At 35.0% G+C, this 21,752-nt stretch overlaps 1 protein-coding gene across 6 annotated transcripts in view; it reads right to left on the bottom strand.

Moving 5' to 3' along the window:
* Nucleotides 1-598: 598 nt before the first annotated feature.
* The window catches only part of SCEL (sciellin), a 69,594-nt gene continuing 48,440 nt past the window's right edge, over nucleotides 599-21,752 (bottom strand). For 5 of the 6 annotated variants that reach the window (XM_064645958.1, XM_064645957.1, XM_064645959.1 and 2 more), the window contains 7 exons: nucleotides 12,886-12,945; nucleotides 11,525-11,584; nucleotides 9,937-10,026; nucleotides 7,015-7,089; nucleotides 5,648-5,756; nucleotides 3,239-3,341; nucleotides 599-2,257 (listed from right to left, as the gene is read on the bottom strand). In XM_064645958.1, coding sequence (XP_064502028.1) covers nucleotides 2,241-2,257; nucleotides 3,239-3,341; nucleotides 5,648-5,756; nucleotides 7,015-7,089; nucleotides 9,937-10,026; nucleotides 11,525-11,584; nucleotides 12,886-12,945 — 514 coding nt within the window. In that variant the 3' untranslated portion in view covers nucleotides 599-2,240. The remainder of the gene's footprint in view (nucleotides 2,258-3,238; nucleotides 3,342-5,647; nucleotides 5,757-7,014; nucleotides 7,090-9,936; nucleotides 10,027-11,524; nucleotides 11,585-12,885; nucleotides 12,946-21,752) is intronic. The other variant, XM_064645961.1, reaches the window with a different exon arrangement.

The following is a 21,752-nucleotide window of genomic DNA, read 5'->3' as shown; positions in this document are numbered from 1 at the left end:
TGCTAATGATATGCAAAAAGGACAAAAAACATTTAAGTTTTGATACATTGATATTGAGATGTTAATATGATTTTTCTTAATGAGTAATGCTATGCCAGCTTTTATATGGTAAATCACAAACCTGGTGTTTCTTTTCAGGAAACTTATACAACATATAATAAAAAATAACAAAAAAAACCCCATGGCAAAATTGCCAGGGCTGTTCAGCATGGATGACTAAATGAGAACAGAATTATTATTTATTGTTTCTTATTGCTACTTCTCTGTGATTGAGCATTTTAGTAGCAGATATTTTGATCCAGAGCTTGCTCCTGGTCTCTAGTGGAGTGAACTAAAATCTCTCATCCCCTCAAACACTAGGAAGTCCTAGATTCAATTGTGCTGGCTCAAATGAACATGTAACATCTTCCATTCTAACCAGGCTTTAGCAATAACTGTTGGTCTCCGAACAGGACCAAATGTGTGACATTAAAATTCTGCCACTACTTTTCTCACCCTCTTGTGCAAGTCTCATTTTTTCCTGGCGAAGCACAGAGTAACAATAAGTATAGTTTAACTAGGATATGTCATCAGCAAGAGACACACACCAGAAAAAAAAATATATAATTACAGATTTATTAGAGCTACTGCCATTAATTCAGAAGAAATTTTCATAAAATTAACAAAACAAAATATCTACTGTTTCATGGTTCCTTTGCATGTCAGTCTGAAGATCCTTTAAGCCAGACAAGACAGATTACATCATTATTCAGCTGCAGGCCCAATGGTTTAAATTACACAGACATCCATCCATGCCTCCTGTCTCCACTATGAAATGTGCAGTCAAGGTGAGAGAGCTTGACTGGGACAGCCATTCACTAGTCTAATATTTATCTATGGCTTTGACATTTCACACGCTTCTAAGCTCTTGCTCAGGTCCAGCAGCCTCCAAACACTCTAACTGTGTCATGGCCATATCCAAGAAGTCCTTTTAAACTGAGGCGTAAGGAAGAAAAAACTGTTCTGGATAATCATAATCTAAAATGTCTCGTGTCAAAGACTAGTAGTCAACCCCTTGTATGTCCAGTAAATTACTCAACTATTGAATATTTTAGGCAACATATTATAACAAAGCATGAATTCCTCTTTCAGTTTCTATACTTTATACACATACACTGTCCAAAAGGAAAAAAAATGCTTTCACTGTAATCTTGAAGGAGTTTATCTGACCTAATGCAGATGTGTAGAATTCTGAACTGTTCATTCCAGATTCCTTTGCAAACCATGGCAAATAAGACATACATTCGAAGCATGGTTAACACCACAGTAAAATAGACATTTGCAATCTGACCGATTGAATTGCTTCCTAAAAAAGTCTGCTCCTCTGTGTGAGACAGAATAGATCAAGTAACTCAGAAATAGATGTCTACATTGTATATAAATTTAGGCAAGAGGAATCCATCCAAAGTGTTTAGGTAGTTTAATAAAGTAGGAAAGATAAATACAACAACATAATATCGTGCAAAGTATGTATTTCATTATTTCATGGCAACTATTAAGTGTACACCTCTTAAAAAATGGTAATACAATAGTAACAGAATTATAAACATAGAGTGGGATAATTCTACTTAAAACCCTCTAACTATATTTGCCTAGAATCCTTCTGCAGTAATAGAGATGCATTTTCCAAAGATGATTTGTTCTGTCTCAAAATTACCATTTAGGTTACTTGGAAAGAACCTTCCTCTGGAGATTGATGTCTCTCCTCAAAGGTACAGCATGAACCCCCTTCCCTCTGTATGAAAACACTAGTTTAAACCAAATAGTTGACCTCCAAATGGCTAATTTTTGATGAGGTGAATCCCATTCATGCTATATTAAGCCAACAGATCTTTATATTGGAGAAGATGTGTTTTACACAAAAGAGAATACAGCCCCTTCATAACAAGTGTGTAGGTATGTTCTGACATTCAGAAAGTTTCAATAAATTATCATTGGTTTTACATACACTTTAGAAGTTTCACAGATCTGATGAAAATACTGAACAATGTCTCGTTTTGCTTCTTGCAATGTATGTATGAAAGGGCATCTAAATTCCCAATATATTAATTCCTTTGATAACTGTGCAGTAGGACTTCATTTAGGAAATTTTTTCCTAGCAATACAAATGAATAATTTTACGCAGTGCTTTGAATTAACAGGCCAATACACTTAATTAAACAATAGTGGAACTTCTTTATCATGAGTTCTGTGTGTCAGAATTAGTAGATCCATTTTTCTGCAAGAGAGAAAATATTGGTCAGAAATGCCAAGCAAAGAAGTATACTCTAATTTTTTTTTCTTTTTTAGAATATCTACTGAAGTCTGACTATCCTATCTTGTAATTTGATTAATAAGGACGTCAATTTATAATGCTTAATATACAGAATCCTGGTATGTCTTTTTACCGTTTTGTAACTATTACAATGTCTTATTAATTTTCTAATCTGATTAATTGCAAAATTCTTCCTGTCAAATTTTGCAATGGCATAACACAAAGTATTCTAATCAAACAAATTTTTAATGTAATTTTAGTTAACATGATCTTATCTTGGAATTATGTGGTTGATAACCAGCTTATCAGAGCATTTTTTCTCCATTTCCATTTGTCTTAAGATGGTACAGAGGTACTAGGTACTGATTTATATGAAATAATAATTGCTGTGAAGACACAAGATTTAAAATTTGCAGCTTCTAGAAAAATTAATAAAATGTTCATTTGTCACTGCCTTGTTCATTTGTTTACTCACTATGCTCCTCACAAAGGTAAGAATGATAATCACAGTATAATATTTTCATTATGACTTAATAGATTTTGTATCTTCTTTCTAATGGTCACAATTGTTCCACTAGGTGAAAATACCTCTGGACCCTGGCTTAGTCATTTCAGTAGAGCAACCTGATTCTCAGATGACCTTGCAATTTATTCTTCTCACTTCCAGGGCAAGAGGCTATTGTCTCACTCTAGGTGTCTTCATTGACTGCATGGGTAGGACTCCACGGGTTACAATGAGACCTTAAGAAATCTCCCTCACAGATACAGAACAATTGTATCTAGACTCTCAGGTTGGATATCATCCTAAGCTTACTGAATTAGATGCTTTGAAAAATTTTAAGTATGCAGAAATGAGAAAAGCAACAGCTGTGTTGTCCGTTCAAGTTGTTTGAATGAAGTTCTCAGAATTGTTTTCCTTATGTTCAGTGCCATCTCGTACATTACCTTTAACTTTGGAATAGCAGGGCTCACAATGCACAGTTTGTCTGTAAATCCAAATGCTGTCTCCTGCTTTTAGATCTTCCAGGGGTCTCTTACATACTTCACACTTCAACACACAATTCAAAGAAAGAAGAAAAATTAAAATGAAACCCTTCTCTAATAGTCATTCCCTGTATGCTGTACTGTAGGAACCAGGCAACCCCAGACCAGAATAGGGGTTATTAGTACTGCAATATCATCAAATCTGAAGTCTGAAAGAGTAGCTTTAATGAACAGGAAGTTAAACATCTGAATATCTCACCTTTAAACGTCTGAAAATCAGTGTCTCAATTGGTTCCGTAGGTACTCATTATACTTAACAACCCCGTACTTCCCTGAGACATTTTGAAAGGGTACTTTCTCTGTCTTAACTTAGAGGTTTATCCTAAAATAAGATGAATCACTATTTTGAGATCCTTTTCTTTCTTCACCAAGTAAAGGAAGCATGATCACACCTAATCATGCAACTCAGAGTAGATCTTAAAGAAACTAAACCTGCTTATTTCAAAATATTTTAAGACACTTAACACTTAACTATGTCTCCAATTGCAGAATCTGGACACTGCTTTCACAAATGTCTAAAAAAAGCTAATTTTTGAGATAGGGAAGCATTGTCCACGTTTCACATATGAAAATACACATACACACAGAAGCTTACTTCCCAAGATCACAAGGAAAGCTGACAGTGGATCAAGGAGCATGGTAATTTGATATATAAACTAGAACCTCGATACCCAGATAATTTTATCTATTTATTTATTTATTTATTTATTTTACTCTAATACAATAATAGTAAATTCTGGTTTCTTTGGATATTTTATGCTCTGATAAGTGAAAATCAGCATTAGCATTAAGGTGTTATTAAAACAGTCTGCTTCTTCACTTTTTTATGTTTCTTTGTTTAAATCACCAAAAGGATGGGCATGTCTTCATGATCTTTCGATCACCAAGATTGGCTAGAATTTTTATACAGAGAAAACCCCCTATAATTTGGATTATTTACTCACAACTTTTGGTATATACCTTTACAAGGAAATGAAGATATTATACTGCTGTCAGCTACACGCAAATCTCTAATGGATACAGGGTATTTGTAAGGAGCTGAATGAATATTAATGATGAAAAATTGCACTGTTTAGCTAAATACATAACTACAAGCATGAGCCACAGACCTACATCAGTTGTTTAATTTTTTAGCCAATGCTTTCATAAGTGTGTAGTTACACAAAAATTAAGATGAATTTTGCTGGCCAGAAAGGTCCCAAATGGAGAATAGGTAGCAAAATAATATTTTTTTAAAAAGCATAAATATTTAACAGATAATTCAGCCTATACGAACTTATTAATACTCTTAACTGCATGAAAAGCCCATTCATCTCTATGTGGGTTGATCCATCCAAAAAGAATGGAAGCAAACCAGAGCTTATATTTACCTGCAGTAATAGTATTACATAGTGGTTTCCCGGGAAGAAATTGCATTTCTGGTGCTCAAAGAGCTCAGAAAGTCAATATGAGACAAAAAGCACATGTAGCCTCATACATGTTAAGAGCAACCTTACTGCTGTATTCTGCTTTGTGTTAATTTTCATGCAGTAAATAGGTAAAAGAACTGCTGTCAGAAGCAGAAGTCAAACCTATGCAGGACCGGGCAGAAAAATGAGCTATGCTAATGCAGTGATTTTGCAGAGTATTGTTTGTGAGAACAGCAAACTCTGTGTGTAGATGCAAGCAGAAACAAGACAAATGAGGCAGAAAGAAAACAGACCATAGGACTGAGCACTGCCAGGCATACCCTGAGAAAAGTTTAAGAGCAAATTTTTGGCTGAGGCTTGTGTTTTGGAATGGCAAGCAGAAATAAATTTCCTCTGCTTTCATTTTTAATGGAAATGGGGAAAAAATACCTAGTTTTTAATAATTAAGACTGTTTTAGATGTCACTTAATCAAGAACATCTACCAAACTTCATAAAAAGAGAAATTGAACAAAATTTTATAATACGAAGAAAGTGTAAGTTGAAGATAATTCACTGTATCAGACTGGAAGGGTGTATAAGTGAAGGCTTCTAGATGTGTAGGACATTCAGGATACGTTCAGTTGCATCCTTTTTCCTCCTTGTGGTTGTGAGAGAGGAGAGGCAGGGAGAAGGAGAGTAGAGGGAGGAGGGAGAGAAATGGAAAGAAAGAAGAAGGGACTGTGTAGAGCAGAGAGAGAAACAGAGAGATAGTATTTCCTACATTAATTTCCTCCAGTTGGAAGCCTTCCTATTCTTCAAGGTGGAGAAGGCCTAAGGCTTAAATAGTCTTATTATATGTGTAGTATAATGCAGGTATTACATTCAAATCATATTTCTTAGTACCAGGTGAAATCTTCTTACCTTGAAGCAAGTTGAATGACAGCAAATTTGCAAGGCATCTAAGATCATTTTGGCATCTATGCCCAAGGGCTTCCTGCAGTATGTACATATATCTTTTCCAATTATACTCCTGTGTATATAATATAACATCAGCTGTCAGAAAAAGAGCTGCCATCGAAATCTCAAGCAGAAAAAAATCTCAGCATGCAAGCTTAGTAGGCTGCGTGGGAAAGACATTTGTATACTGTACAACGGCCATAAATGGAAAAATGTCGTGTGTATTCCCTCCATTCTAGTTGACAAGTGTAATATACATGTTCCTGTGATGGATAAATTGCTGAATGTAATTGTCAAATAGCAAAAATACCTTCATAGAAAGAATGGTCTTCTCTGGTGAACTGAATTAAGCTGCTGAATGTCTGGGAGCATGTATACTAAATAGGGATGGAGTGGAGGACAAGAATTTTAACATTTTAATCACAAAAATAAATTGGTACTTGTATTGAAACTGCCATAATTTGATCAATCTGGTATAGAATTCGCTGTGTTGCTGAAATGCCTGAAAACTTTTTTGATTTTCTGTATGTCAGACAGAATTTATATCTTCATGGCAGTTATAGTGAACACGCATATAGAACAGTCTACCTGGTATTCATGACAATAGTACTTTAAAAAATTTTCTCAGCTCTTGTTGCATTCTTACATGACATCAGTCTGTATCTAGACATAATTGTTGGTTTTGCATTACAAAATCAACTGGCCTTGCTCCTTTCTACTCAATGACAAACCATCGTACTAATATTTAATCATTCCCAGAGTTTCTTATAGCTATGTTGGAAAGGATACAAGTCTTTCTGATTTGGTAATTCCAAGTAATGGGACTGTTTAAATTATCCTTTAACTTTTTTTTCCCCATGAGGTAAGATATTACTAATGGAGCAAATATGCTTCTTATGTTTGGGAATATCTTAATTGTTGTGAAAACATAGTTTTTAACAGCGTTGTCATGTGAACTGATTCCTCTACATCTGGTCGTAAAGTTGGTAATTACAGAAACCACTCTCACAAAGGAAGGACATTTTGTAGAGTAAGCAGCTGCCCGAGATAGAAACTACAGACTCACAAAGCCAACCCTATCACTTAAAGCATTGGCTATTGTTTCTATAGATATTTTAAAATGTCAGCTGTGACAAGCTTGACATAATATTAGGCTGCTGAGCTGTGGTAATGATTTGATGGCAAGATCCCACTGAAAGAGAATTCTGTATGAAAAGCTGTCTGACAAGCCTAATGGTGACTTCCACTGCTCTCTTTTGTCTGAACACTTGAATGCTTATGCAAATGTCTGTGTCCTTTGGTACTCTACGATGTTATTAATGTGTACGTACCGGTCAGAAGTGGAGTAAACAGTTTTAATAGTATTTCCAGTTATATTTTCTTCATAGGCACCATATGATGATTTGCTGTGAAGCAGAGAGTGCATCGCAATTACTAAACAGTACTTTATAAGGGTTTCACTACACTAATGATAATATGCAAATTAAACTAAAGTAACATTCTTGTGAAAAAAAAAAATCATAGTTGGTGATGAGTTCTTTTTCTGTACCTTCACAACCATAAAGAATAATAATATCAAATAAAAAAAACCTAAATTAGAAATATAGTGTCCTTAGACTGTGTTTTATTGTTGAATGATTCTTCAGAATTTCAAAATTAAATCCACACAAGCCCATTGAGCAAAATTATATGATGTTATTGGGTTTGCCTGTGCTGATATCCCAGCCTGAATGATACGTGTCAGGAAATGGTGACAGACTGCATTTTTTTCCTTTTCCTCTGCTTCTTTCACTTGTCCTCAAAGAGCTTTCAAACAGCCAAACAAAATTACAACGTGGTCCTAGAATTAGAGTGAGGGTCATTATAATACAGGCTGTTCAATGTGTGATTTGTGTTCACTACAATAACTGTATTGTTCCTCATATCAAAGTAAAAGGAAGTAAAAAGGAATATACTGAACTGTCAGGGAAGTTTAATCTTCCTTTTTTAACAGTCCCATTTCTAAGTTGCTTAACTGGCAGTTTTTATTGCATGGAACGGATGAACATATATATGACAGCTGAAGAAGTCGTCTTGCCCTACATATTTTGAACATTTCTGAACTGATTTAATTATCCTATTCTCCAGAAATTAATAAGGCATGTGGTAATTATTACATGTTCCATTTCACTCTTGAATAATATTCAGCAATGTTAGGAACAACTGTTTATAATCATGTGTATCTGCAGAACATCTTTCTTTACAAGCTTTGCCTGAAATAGACTGATAATGTGTGTGAAAGGTGTTATGAAGCCCAGATACTCTTTTCTACATAGCTGCATTTTTTAATGTAAATATTTCTTATTTGAATTCTATGCAACACCAGAACTGTATTAAAATTACAATTACTGATAAGCTTAAATGATAAATGTTTTATGTATGTTTCATAGAACATAGCAATGTTGAAAAACACAAAAATGTATATAACCACAAGTTAGGAAAAAAATATGACTGTACTACTGTATAGAAAAAAATAATGAAGCTACAGCAAAAATATTTCCAAAGAACCAGTTTCTAACCTTGTCAACTGAAAGTGTGAGGAAACTTGGAACCTTTTTAAATAAATTCATAGTCTGAGAGGTTGACAAGACACTAAGTGAAAACTGAGTCACAATGTAGCCTGAGAGCTGTGCATCTGATCATATACCTTCTTTCAGTTCATATAACTCACTCCTTTGCTTGCTGTGGTGTGACTTGTTTACACAGCAAACTACTCAGCAATAAATACTCTGTAGAATCTATTGCATAAAACCTGAAATAACCTACAAAGACCATTCATTTAATAAGATTTCGTTAATTAAATTAGGAATAGAGGTTCAGGTAGAGGGTATAAATTTTGTCAAGTGTAAGAGAACATTGCATATTGCAGCACATTCTTTGCCCTGCCACTCTTGTATTGTTGTCTCTATTTTAACTTTCAAAAATAATCAGAATATTACAAATCAGAATCTGTATGTGTGCAAAATGCTGGAAAATGCTAATTGAATTTTCTGTTGAATATTCATTTTTAGTCTTAAATTGTATGCTGTTTTGCTTTGCCTTTATTCTCAGCCAATTTATGGGTTTGTCCTTTGAGGCCATGCAGAAGTTTCAGAATACATAAATTTCAACTGTACTCCAGCCTCCTAGAGCAAATGTAAGAAAATGAGAGATTGGAGATCCTGTGCCCATTCATACCCACACCAAGGCTCAGGTGTGCATAAGGTTAAGGATGGGGACATTGGCCGTAGTTCCCATAAAGTACCAGACTATGACTGCTATTTTCCCTGTCAGTAAGGCTCAATAGAAGATTACTCCTTTCCCTACCAAGTCATCAGCCTTGACTCAGGGAGTTCAAAACTACTATACAGCAATACAACACCTTACATATAGGATTATGTCTTTAAACAATCTCACCCACATTAATATTTAATTATTGGGTACTGAGTTGTTTGGTACTGAGGAGAGGTTTCTTCCTAATCCAAAAATGTCTCTCCTTCAGGAATTATATATTACATTTTTGTCATATTTTTTGAAAATACATTTTAACCATGAAGAACAAGATATAATTTCCTTTGTTTCAATTATTTCCTGTTACCAACACACCTGGTGTATAGCTAGTTCTCTTAAATATCTCTACATTCCATTTTTCACACAGATTTGCAATGTGTGTGCTTGCAGAAGCAGAATCCAGCTAGAGCAAGAGTATTGCAAGATAAATGGCTTTTAAAAGAGCTTGTTCCTGGTCAAAAAGTCAGGATGTCACGGTTTCAGTGATTAGATTGGTGATACATAGGTTCAAATTCATCCCATTTAGGAACTTAATAAGGCACCTGAGTAGGGAGTGTAATGTTTTCCTTACACCCTCACAAAGAAGTAAGTTTGTAAGAAATAAGAGCATTGTGTATCTAACACACAGGAAATGCCTTTCCTCCGTTGATTATATATGAATTCTGGCTTAGCTGCTCTCCTCAATTTCATGTTTCAGCCACATGTCTAGAGCTACACGAAGTATATTTTGTGCTCTCCACTCTGTGCACCAGAGCTATGATTTGTGAGCTTCTATGCCTGGGATCCTGGAAGAAGATTTGGAAGAGGGCTGGCATGATTCCAAAGACCAATGTGAGATTTCTAAGCATCCCTGAAATTTGATGCATAAAAATGTTTTTTTTCTTAATTTTTTGCAAGAAATGTCACTTTAGATGCTATGATGCTCAATTGATTGTCCACAGTACCTGGTCTTCCTTTCATTGTCGCTAGAGTAGTTTGTTTCTGGGAGATTATTTGGAGCCCTTGGAGGATTCTCATATGCTTTCTCAGTTATCCTAAAAAAAAAAAGAAGAAACCGTACAACAAGAAAAGAAGGACTTTTTAGAAATCATTTTCATCTATACAGCTTTTAATTTACACTTAGAGCCATAAAGGCAGAGGCTTGGGCTTGAAAAATAGGTAAAAAAAATTTTGTTTATCTTACTGTTGTTAAACTGTTGCTGGTGAAAAATAATGCAACCACTGACCTATAATTTTAAGTCCTCCAGTTTATGCTGATATATTCAGATTTATTCATATCAGAAACTTTATCTAACTTTATTGAACTCTAGTTTCCTATAAGTGCTCGCTGAGATTTTCAACTGCGCAATAATGTCTCAGTGGTTGATACCGCTGTACTTTTTCTTGTCAGCATTTTATGATGTATTCTTAGGCTTACTGCATTTCAGTCCCAAATTTTCTTTCTTTTGGATATACTACAGTTATGTTTTTCTTAGAAATAACCAGCTAAACAGATACATAGACTCATTTCAAAAAGCAGGATTATTATTCAAGCAAAAGAAACCTTGCCTCTGCAGTTTTCCCTGCCACAGACATGACAGTCAAACAAACATAAAAATAAACCTTGTCATACAAATTATAAGATTTAAGGAATAAGTGCTATAATGTTTTTGAAGATTTTACAAAGCAGCTCAGATAAATGCTACTGTTGTTTGATTCTGCCAAAGGTTCTGAAGCAACTTGATGATTACAAGCCTTAACTCTGGATGTTTGGGCTGCAGCTTGATTTGTTTCAGTGAGCTTGCCAAGGACCAAAGCTCTGCAAACGACCCTCACTTAGTGCTGTCATGTTTTATATGCATAGCATGCGGCATGAAGCAGCACCCTCTGTTGTGACTCCTAACCGGGCATGCCCCCTTTCAGAACTAAAAGAGAAACTCATTCACCACAGATACTCAGTATATGCTTCTCTGGTCAGACTGTCAAGTGAAACTGCTAGGACAAAAATATTTTCTATTGAAAAATAGAAAAACTGCCTATGTATACAGATAGCTAATTCTTCCTCTTCATTTAGATATACAACTAAATGGAAGACTCAAAAAGATACCATCAGAATGGTAGCTAAAAACATATTACTAACTTCACTTTAATTGACCAAAATGGGTCCTAGCTTCTGCAAATAAAGAAACCTAGTAGCAGTGAAACCTTGTACTAGGAATGCATTTACTTATATCTGTTTGAGATGCTAGCAGCTGAATTCACAAAACAGCCAGATAAGCACAAAAATGCTTATGAGGATCTTGTCACCAGTCATTTTCATTCCTTACAAGAGATTATATGTTTGAGTTGTTACTTATTACCAAAATACATGCAGTTTTATTGTTAAATTTCATTAGTCAGTCACATTTTAGAAATAATACAGATATCTTACTTATGTTGGGCAAATTTTGCTTTCTTGTATTAGGAGTTCAAATTCCTGGTACCACACTAAACAGCCAGAACTGTTGATATTAGCTCTTGAAATTTTAGAGAAAACTACCAATTAAGTCTCACCGCTTTTTACTTTGGTCATCAGCAGACTTTACTTCGGTGTTATCACCAAGGTCCTCATTTCTGAAAGTGAGAGAGACCTCAGAATTAATAGAAGTATTTTATTTAATCTAAACATATTAAACGGGCTGAATTATTTATGTTGAAGAAGAAAAAAAATTGTGTGCATTTCGCAGAGAATATTCCTTACTACAGTTAGTAGTTATCTGTTCAGGCTTCAATATTTTTCAGTTTCTTTCTGGTGTGACACCACAAAAGAATAACAAACAACCCAAAATCAGCAAGTTCATTATAGTTTTGTAGGATAATTCAGGCTGGAATTCAGGGACCTCAGGGGCTCTCTAGTCCAACCTTCTGCTTAAAGCAGGGGTGGCTCTGAAGTCAAACCAAGTTGCTCAAGTCTTTGTCAATTAGGTCTTGAAAACCTCCAAGGAGAGAGATGGCGTAACCTCTCCAGGCTACCTGCTCCGCTGCTGGACAGTCCTCCATATATCCAGTCAGAATCTCTTTTGTTTCAGTTTATGACCACTATGTGACATTGCGTTCCCATGCTACAGGTGAAGCATCTACATCTGCCTACATCTGCTAAACTGATCGTGGCTCTATCATTTTAACTTGATAACAGAATTTCATTTGGTACAGGCATCAATACCATGAGCTATGGAAATGGCTTTCAAAATATGTTATTTGCTTTATTATTATATGCAGACCAAATTCCTCTTACGACTGCTGTTATCTAGGATTGTATACAATCTCTAGATCTATATGGCATCACATTTATACTAGTAGCTGATCAATCACTTACTGTGAAAAGCAATGTCATATAATAAATTTCATATATTAATATATGTCATGTATATAATAATATAATTTTACATTAATATTGTATATTAATTGCCCTGTAATTAAACAAAAATGTTACCCATTGACAAACTGTTTCAGATTAAAAAAATGTCACCCAAGTTCCCATTTGAACACAAATTAAAATGTAATGATTTTTACAGAACAGAACGTATTAATACTAATATCCAATCAACCATCAATATTTTATGAGTATGTAAGAGAAAGATTATGACAAGCTCGCCTCTTATTTTTCTGATCAGCAGTATTTATTTCAGTAAGATCCTGAAGGTGTTTTTGTCTGAAACAACAAACAAATACAACTGTTAAAATATTCCCCTATTTAGGAAGGAATAAAGTGTCATAAAAGAAAGAAATATATTCATCATTCAGTATAAGGAATGCTACTTATTAATCTATAAAACATCTTCCAGATTTGCAACATTACCTTTCCTGACATTCTCATAGTTGCAAATTACTCACTGCTTTAGGAAAGTAGAGCCTGAGAAACTTTGAAGACTTACTCCTTGTCAGTTGTGGAAGAACTTGGATTCACTTTGCTGAGGTTATCGAGGTCTTGGTTCCTTTAGAGACAGAACAAACCCCAGATCGTATCACAATCAGTATAACAAGCTGTCAAGTAGTCAAATCAAATAATAATTTTAAAAAATTATAATTGGCACAACCTTTATGAAAGAAAAAAATTAACTGATTAAAAGTTCAAGGCATACATCATTTTAGTAATTCAAAGATAGTCATAGTCACAGCCATATGCCCACCATATGCACATAAGCCCACACTCTTCCTGAGGTAATGGAAAAGTCCATTTGTCTGTTTGGTAGGCTATCTAGACCAGCTCCCTCCCAAGTAAACTCTCCTTTCTCACAAGAAAGTTCATGTTTAAAGTGAGAGATGATGAGATCTAGTTACATCCACTAATTCTTGAACTTCCGCACGAAAGATAGGATGTGATTTGTTATTATTATTATTATTATTATTATTATTATTATTATTATTATCTGTTGTAAGGGGGAAATATTATTCCTTGAAATAGAACTTGTTAGTTAATTAATTTCCTTTTTTCAATATACTAACATGAAAGATACAATATATATTAATGTAACATAACTATTAGAAATGGAAATTAACATATTTTATACTCTTTGAATGTAACTTTTAATGTTGTCAAGTCAAAACATGGAGTGTTGTTTTGACTACCTTTATTTCCCTTCAAAGGATTGTGCTGGTGTTAACATTTCTATAAAACACTTCATTTCCATGAAAATGCATTTTCAACATTTTCAAACTCTTCTCCTGAAAATTTTTCAGCAGCTTTACCTGTAAAGTTACCATCTAGTTACCTTAAGTCCCTACAAAAAATTGATATATTTACTCCTCAAAAGAAAGCAATGGGAAAAGAATGATGCCTTTGATGATATGACAGTGCCACCCTATAGGACCTGTTCTGTAGCCTGGCAGTCAACAATGTTCCATGTGTCTCTTTACTGACTTTTCATTCTGACCTGTTCTGTCATGAAACAACAGCCTTTTCAGGTTTCTTCTTGATCATGTTTGTCAGCTTTGGGGTTCCCTTTGGTGAGATTATCAAGAGTGCGAGAAGACTCTACTACCATTAACTACGATTCCAAACCAGTCCTTAATAAATTATATGCTTTTGGAAATTCTCTTTATATTATTGCAGATTTCACAGTTCCAGAGTATTCCTTCTGAAACTGTAGCCTTGCAAAACTATCCAAAACTATCGTTTCCTTTATGAGCTAACTGGATGGCAAATTGCTTCCTCAGTACGTGGAGGTAGCAGCACTGAAATTATAGTAAGTGTAAATAAGGGCTCAGGTAGTTCCTTTAACTTATATTTTTGCAAATTTTATTTAAAAACAAACAAAACCACCAAAAAACCCAGCTATGCACATCTGACATGAGTAGTATATGCATTATAATTCTTGTTTCTTGCATCCTCCATTCCTTTATGTTCTTAGAGGTATTTTAAATATGCATCTGAACTCTCCTATGAAGCCTACCAAAGCTTTGCAATTGCAGCTGTCTCAATGATCTTTATGTGCTATGCAACCTGAACATATATATCAGCCTCAGTGTTGTATATTCACCCAAAACATAGAGAGCAGGAGATTTGGGACTCCTGTTCATTCTGGCTGAAGTCATGGGATTACATGCAGTTTACTCAGCACAGTTATCAGTAGCCTTTCTGCTTACTTCTGCTGACTTTCACAGCATGGAGCAATAGAAAAGCTATGACAGTAGCAAAGCTGTGCCCTGCAGGCCACTATGTCTGTATGCTCCTATGAGTTAGTTCCCTTCTGTAGTCTTTAAATCATAATGACTTTGCAGCCAACAGCATTTTCTTACTTCCTCATACATTATTTTCTGTGCTTTGGATATCCCAATACACTGACTGGCTTGCAAGGAAGATTTTACTTATTATCCAAAGGGATAACAAAAGTAATAAAAGTCTCGGCTACATATGCACTCCTGGTCAACTACAGCCTGATTTATAGAACTCTTAACTCTAAAGAGTCCTAATAAGCGAACAAAACCAGTTGCAGCTGCAGATTACAGCACAGAAATAAATACAGACTGACCTGTTCCCTATACTTTATGGTTACTATGGAACAAAACTTCTGTAAAGCACAACTCTTAGAAGATATTAATTTATTGCACTCGTAACACTTCTCAAACTTTCAGCCTCATGAAACATCTTGACATGACTGCACCAAGTAATGAGGACTGACATCTTTCAAGTTGCTTGCCTTGAGGTGGTTGGCTGGTGCAAAGGAGAGGTCATAGGATACACAACTTCAAGTTACTGGTTCAAGCACAGTTCAGGTTATTATCAACTGAAGTTAAAATTTGAGAGCTGTTATTTATAAAAGGATAAAATGTAAAGTAGGGCAAGCTACAGGACATAGTGCATATCTCAGAATTTGTCTGATTATGTTCAGGGCATACTTTTGCTGACTTTTTAAATCTCTCTGTTAGCAAAGCTATGTTTACTTTAGCGTTAGCACACAGTGAGCACCAGTGTTGATATCAGCACATAATCCAGCCTCACATTAAAAACTAGAGTGAGCGTGCATTATAGAGCCTAAACAGAATTTCAGGCTAGGTTTCGTTTGACAGTTGTTACGTTGTTAAAAATCAGCAACACAATTTTTCCCTTTTTTAATATTTCTAAAAGAGATGACAAGTATTACTGTGTGATAGAGACTAACCTATATTTATATACTGAAAAGGCTCCTTGCATATCAGAATATTAGATACAGTGCAAGGCTGCTGTGGAGAAGGATTTCCAGTTGCAAGTATAATTGTCACTTGAAAAAACAAACTATTTTGGTGTCCAAGGCTGGCTGAATTGAATTCCTACTGCTTACATTTGTCAACAATTTTTTAAAATATAGATGATGATGGAAAACAGCAGCATAAAACTTCTATACAAAGCAGTTTAGACAAACTTGAGGAAATATCTTTCAAATATGGTAGGTGGCTTGTAATAGATGTTGACATTTTTCTTAAGTCATTCCAAAGGATGCCACCTCCAAGCATAGTATCTTTTGCGACAGCCGTTACATCTCTGTGAACATTCTGCCTGGGGTGAGTATTTTTGAAATGGATCAGAATGAGGTGGGTTAGACAGCCTGCCAGGAGGAGAATACACAGTTTACTTGCAAATTCAGTAAAATGAAATATTTTAATAAAAACTCAGGACACGACTGGAAGTTTTTAGGGGTACCTAACTCAGGATAACTAATATGTATTTTTTTATTTTGCAAAAAATAAAAATACAGTTCCTAGAGAGGAATTTGTATCACCTTTTGTACAAAAGGATCTCAAGTATTGAAACAATGAATTAATTTATTCTAAAATAAAAACATTAAGACTTGCATTGAGACCTCAGTGTGCTTGTCATCATTGCTGAAGTATGGAAGACAATTCTATTGATTCATTTACTTTTCTGTTTGTAAGTGAGTGCCTTCAGAAAAAACTCTATTCTACCTTTAACATCGCTTTTCAGAAAAATGCTTAAAATAACACTGTGAATCCAAAAGGAAGCCCCACTCTGAAGGACAGAAAAAACTATGTGCAACTAGGCCACTGTGGGCCTCATGCTGTAAACTTGGTAACCATGAATTTTGCTGCTGCTATCTGATATTTTGCCTCTAGCTGCTTGTGTAAAATAGGATTAGAAATCTGACAATTAATGAAGAGAGTGCAGTAGAATAAAAGGATAGCAAAGAACATAAATAGAAATAGGTATAAAAAAAAGCTGTCAAAACAAGCTGCATGTAGAATATATGGTTTAGTTTAACCAGGGATTCTTATTCTGCCATATCTTGACCCCTATGCCTCTCAGACACAAACAGAAAGGAAAATTATATAATGCTTGTGTGACAAGCTCAACAGCTAAATTTCAAAAGCTTGGTATCTCTGACCCTGTATCAATATCAGCAAATGTTTCTTCATTTACAGAAAAATTATCTTTTGTATTACCTCATTCCATTAATGTTAGGTATCTGGTGTCTTCTTTAATTTAATGTACAAATGATCTGTGAACATTTTTAGTAATTTTTAAAAGTGTAAAAATTAATGTATTATGTAACCACAAGGTATGAGTTTTTTCCCTTTTATGCTTTGTATCAAAAAGTTAGAGAAATTGAGTTGTCTACATTTGGCTTTTATTTTCAGTCTGCATTTGATTTCTAACTCAGTTCACTTGAGATAAAGATCTAATACTTTTCAGTCCTTCTGCTCTGTGAACTATGCTTGTGAATCTCACTTATTTCAGTGGATAATAGTTCAGAAACTCTGGTTTAGCTGGTGACAAGTCAGATCACCATCAAAAAGAAAACCACAAATTAATCCTATCCACACGTTCAAGCACAGCTCACAGTTTTTGTTGGGTTTTTAGTTGGTTTTTTTTTTTTTAATCTTGAAAACATTCAGATAAAATTTCAAATGACATGGAAGCAGGAAACGTGAATCATGCCTACAAAAGAGCTTTAGTGATGTCGTAGTTGTTCAGTGAAAGCACTGAAAATCTTTCTAATGTTTGTATTTGCAAATTCTGAGAGCAATGAAGAAAAAGTCAATAAAAATACATTTTAAAAAGTTTGATTGCATTTTTTCTGACTGTTTTTAGTGCTGAGGTGAAATTGAAGTTGATCCTGGACATATGGACTAAAGGAAGTGAGAAAGGAAATTTTAAACAGACTGCAGCCATGCTCTTGTATCTCAAGGATCATGCAGGAGAGTATGTGCCCACAACTCCCTAGTCATTCAGTGAATGCTTATTTAACCTGTAAAAGTCTTGCTGAGCCCCTGTCTAGTTCCAAATGTTCCCTAACTCTTGAAGGCATTCTTATCTAGTTATCTAGAATTTCATCATCCCTCTTTGCTGATACACCAATAGTTGACATAATACCCAAGCACCAATATTGTAGGTGTCATTTTATGGACTAGAAAACTGAAGGACCATACGTATTGCAGAAGGTTTGCTGTATTGCCTTTAATGAGTTGGACACTTCATGTCAAATCCCGGGATACTCAGTAAGGTTTCAGATGTAGTCACTCTGTCATCATCAACATAATCATGAGCAATCCAGAGGCAGATATTAAAGCATACTATTTGAATACTATTAAAGGCGTCATGCACATTATTTTTAATAGATGTCCATCTGTTTTCTGATAAAAAGCACTGAGCTGAATTATAAAAACTACTGAGATGATATTATAATATATATATAGTATTTTTAACTGTGAAACCAAAAAAGTTACATCTGTTGTCCTTTCTTTGGTGATCTCTCCCAGCTGACCAACAAAGAATTCCAGTCAACAGTTCCCTCTTCTGAAATTATGGAATATAGAAAGACCACACCAACCAAGTCTGGCTAAAACCATAAGGGCATTTCTGACCTAGTCATGTCTGCACAGGAGAAGACAAAAACAATCAATTACCAAGTGGACCTTCCAACTCTGAACTGAAAGAGTTGGTGTAGAGTATACTATATGTGTCAGGCATCTTACTGGATAAAGTTTAACATCGTAGGCCCAGCTGAATTTTGATCTGCTGTTATGGCTGTGTTACTGTCCCTGTATCAGGCTTTTGTCATATATAACTGGGAACGAATAAAGGAGTCCTTTCAGAAAAGATTGGCATTTATTCTGAAGCAGAGTGCATTTTCTTCCACACTGCTATGTTCGCTGATCAGTGCCAGAAGCCCTCATTCAGACCTTTCATCAATAACAGCTGAAGATGAAAGAACAGAAGAAGCTTGCAGTCAACTGTGAAAGCTAGCTTATACTGTGCCAAAACCAGTGTAATTCTTAGCCCAGAGGATTTTGGAGTTAAATACAAAGGAAGAAGCTGTTGATCAAAATGTTTCATAGAAGGTAGACTGGGAAAGGTTACCGAAAAAGGACAATAACTTATTCCATTTTGCTTGAAGGGTACGTATGACCCTGTAAACACTGTATTAACTTTTCAGTTGGGAATAATGGGCTTGGATCTCTTCACATAAGCTGTGCAACAGTGAGTTGTTTGTATCAACATGCAGAAAAGCTGCAAACCAGCATTCCAGTGAATGCTGAATCTGTCAGAATTGAGAGACAGAAGGTGCCTGTCACTTGGAAGCCCTCTGCTGAAATGCAAAAATGTATAATCAAAAATGACTGTATTGATTTGTACTATCAAAAACAATTTAGAAAGTGTAAAGCCACTTCACTTCACCATAAAGAAACAATTGTCATTGTAGCCAAAGCAAGCTACTGAATTGTGAGTGTATATGACTTCTGTTTTAGCATCCTTGCTTCCAGCATTTTTTGAGGGACACAGGTGTCCTTCAGAACATTTTAGAGGTCTCCGGAAGGTCTAGATAAAAAGTGAAAGCAAATAAAAAGACATCCCAAAGGAAAAGTCACACAGGAATTGCTGGTATGGGAGCCATGCCTTCAAATTTTGGTCATCTAAACTTTAGTTTGACCAAAGGTAATTGTTCAGGACATTTCTAGTGGCTCTCTGGAATTGCCTGTCCCATAGAATGGTTTGGGTTGAAAGAGACCTTAAAAATCGTCTAGTTCCAACAACCTTAAAAATCGTCTAGTTCCTGCCATGTGCAGGGGTACCTTCCAGTAGACCAAGTTGCTCAGAGCCCCATCAGACCTGGTCTTGAACGCTTTCAGGGACAGCAACTATCTCTCTCACTAGAGAAGTTTTCTCTTTTTCGTGCAATGGGAACACATAATTGGCCAATGCCTCAAAATGCACGTACATGTTCTCTCACTTTTCTGCTTTATGCAACTCTAGAGCAGGAAAAGTTTTATCAATAAATGTTCATTTAGGAGACCTGACATGATGGTTTTAATTCCATTGGTTTGGAAAATTCCAAGTTGATAACAGTTTACTCTTTTTCTTAATAATTTGGAAAAACAATCCCGTTTCTTATTTTTTTTCCACTTCTCAAAGTTCCAGATGTTGATAGACATAGAAATGTGTGTCCTTGTAACAAGAGTTAATTTAAGCACAGGTAAATAATTTGTCATTCCTTCACAATCAATTACCATGAAAACTGGCAACACACCTCGGGTTAAATAGGGATATCATGAAATAGGAGCAAAATACAAACAAATTTACAGCATTGTCTAGATTTTCTATTATCTGACAAGAGTAATGATATTTAATTACTCTATACAGTATAGGAAGACCCTGTACAGGAGCAAGAATATAGAATTACCTTAATTATGTCAGAAAAAAATATTCTAGTTCCTCGTTTCTGTTCCCTAGAAATTGCCTCTCTCACCCACATACACACAAATACACAGTTGAAACATTTTCTTCAACTTAACTGCTGTAGATGGCATATCAAAAAGATATGTTTATGTAAAAGTTTCTACAATATGCCTTGTGTCCCTACAGACTAATAGTCATTTGCTGATAGCAGAGAATCTCACCACAGATGCTTTACGAGCTGAGTGGGATCTCTCTCTAATTTCTTATATAGCCGCCCTTACGATCACCTCATAAGCTTCTCCTCAAGTATGCCCAACATGAATTCTGATATATCTATGCAAAATAAAAGATAAATTCATCACTTCTACAATTTATGAACTCTTGGAAATATGGCTTTTTGGTTATTCTGCATCTTTTGGTGGTAATACCTTTGTTAATGCCCTGATAAATGTGGCCTACTGTGACAAATACATTGGTTTCTGTAATGGGGTGTGTGCATATATATATATATATCCAAGGAAGCAGTGCAGTTGAATACAAGTGAGCCCCATTATAAAAGCATTTGATAGAAATACACATTTTTGCACCCTAACTGTAATCATTAATGAAATATTGACTTAAACACCCTCAGGGTGTTGGAAGTGGTTTAACAACATTTTCTACTGACCATAGTTCTTCAAAAAAGTCTGGCTTTTAAACACCTGCAGTTGATGGTTGCTACAATTACGTAGTGGAAAAATGCAGAGTGAGAAGGTTGAATCTTCACTGAAGTGAAAATAAAACACAAAAAAGAACCTGATAAGCAATGAATAAAAGGCCCATTGATGAACTCAGGAAAATGTCTCTGTATGTAGTGCTCATCTGCTGCTGCATTTGTGTGATACCAATAGACCTGAATTGACCTATTATGCTCTGAAAAATGCACAATTATTAGGCAGTAGTTATCTTTATTTTTTCTGTGTCCTAGCCTACTTATGCTGTCTAAGGTATCTGTAAATGCCCTAACTAATCATAAGATGCCTTTTTCATTCTGTTAATCATATCCAAGAGGTGGAGGTCCATATGTCCATGCCTCTAGATATGAGATAGATATATACATTATTGTATACTCTGTGTTTTTAGATGGATGCCACATTTAAGTGTTGTCCATGAAAACAATGCAAAATTGCTTTTTACATTAGCAGAATCAATGTTAGGCCTTACATAGAACACTACACAATGAAGCTTAAACTTTTAGCCAAAAGAGATAGTATCTGACATCCTTTTCAGGTTAAATCCCTTCTAAAAGATTTTCCTTGTATCACTGACCAGTTTGATAGAAAGCTAATTACCATTTTCTGCTTATTTTATACTGAAATTAATTCATTATTCCTTTAACATCCCTATCAGAATCCTGAGTGGAAAACAAGTAATCAATTAAGTATGAGTTTTAAAAGCATGACCTGAAAATGTTTCCATTCAAAGTAAAAACATAGGAAACTAATGTATGTAAGTTAAAATAGTATTCTACTAAAAATTGATGTTACCATACATACTCTTCATATATACTTCCCCTGTGTGACACAACCACTTTTGCAAAAAATGTAGTGTTTTTATGACATTTTTAATAGAAAAACAGCACTTCTGCTG

The sequence above is a fragment of the Pseudopipra pipra genome, chromosome 2 (assembly GCF_036250125.1).
Source record: "Pseudopipra pipra isolate bDixPip1 chromosome 2, bDixPip1.hap1, whole genome shotgun sequence".
NCBI classification, from domain to species: Eukaryota; Metazoa; Chordata; class Aves; order Passeriformes; family Pipridae; genus Pseudopipra; species Pseudopipra pipra.
The sequence above is the reverse complement of the archived record's forward strand: the minus strand, read 5'-3'. Positions and strand labels throughout refer to the sequence as shown.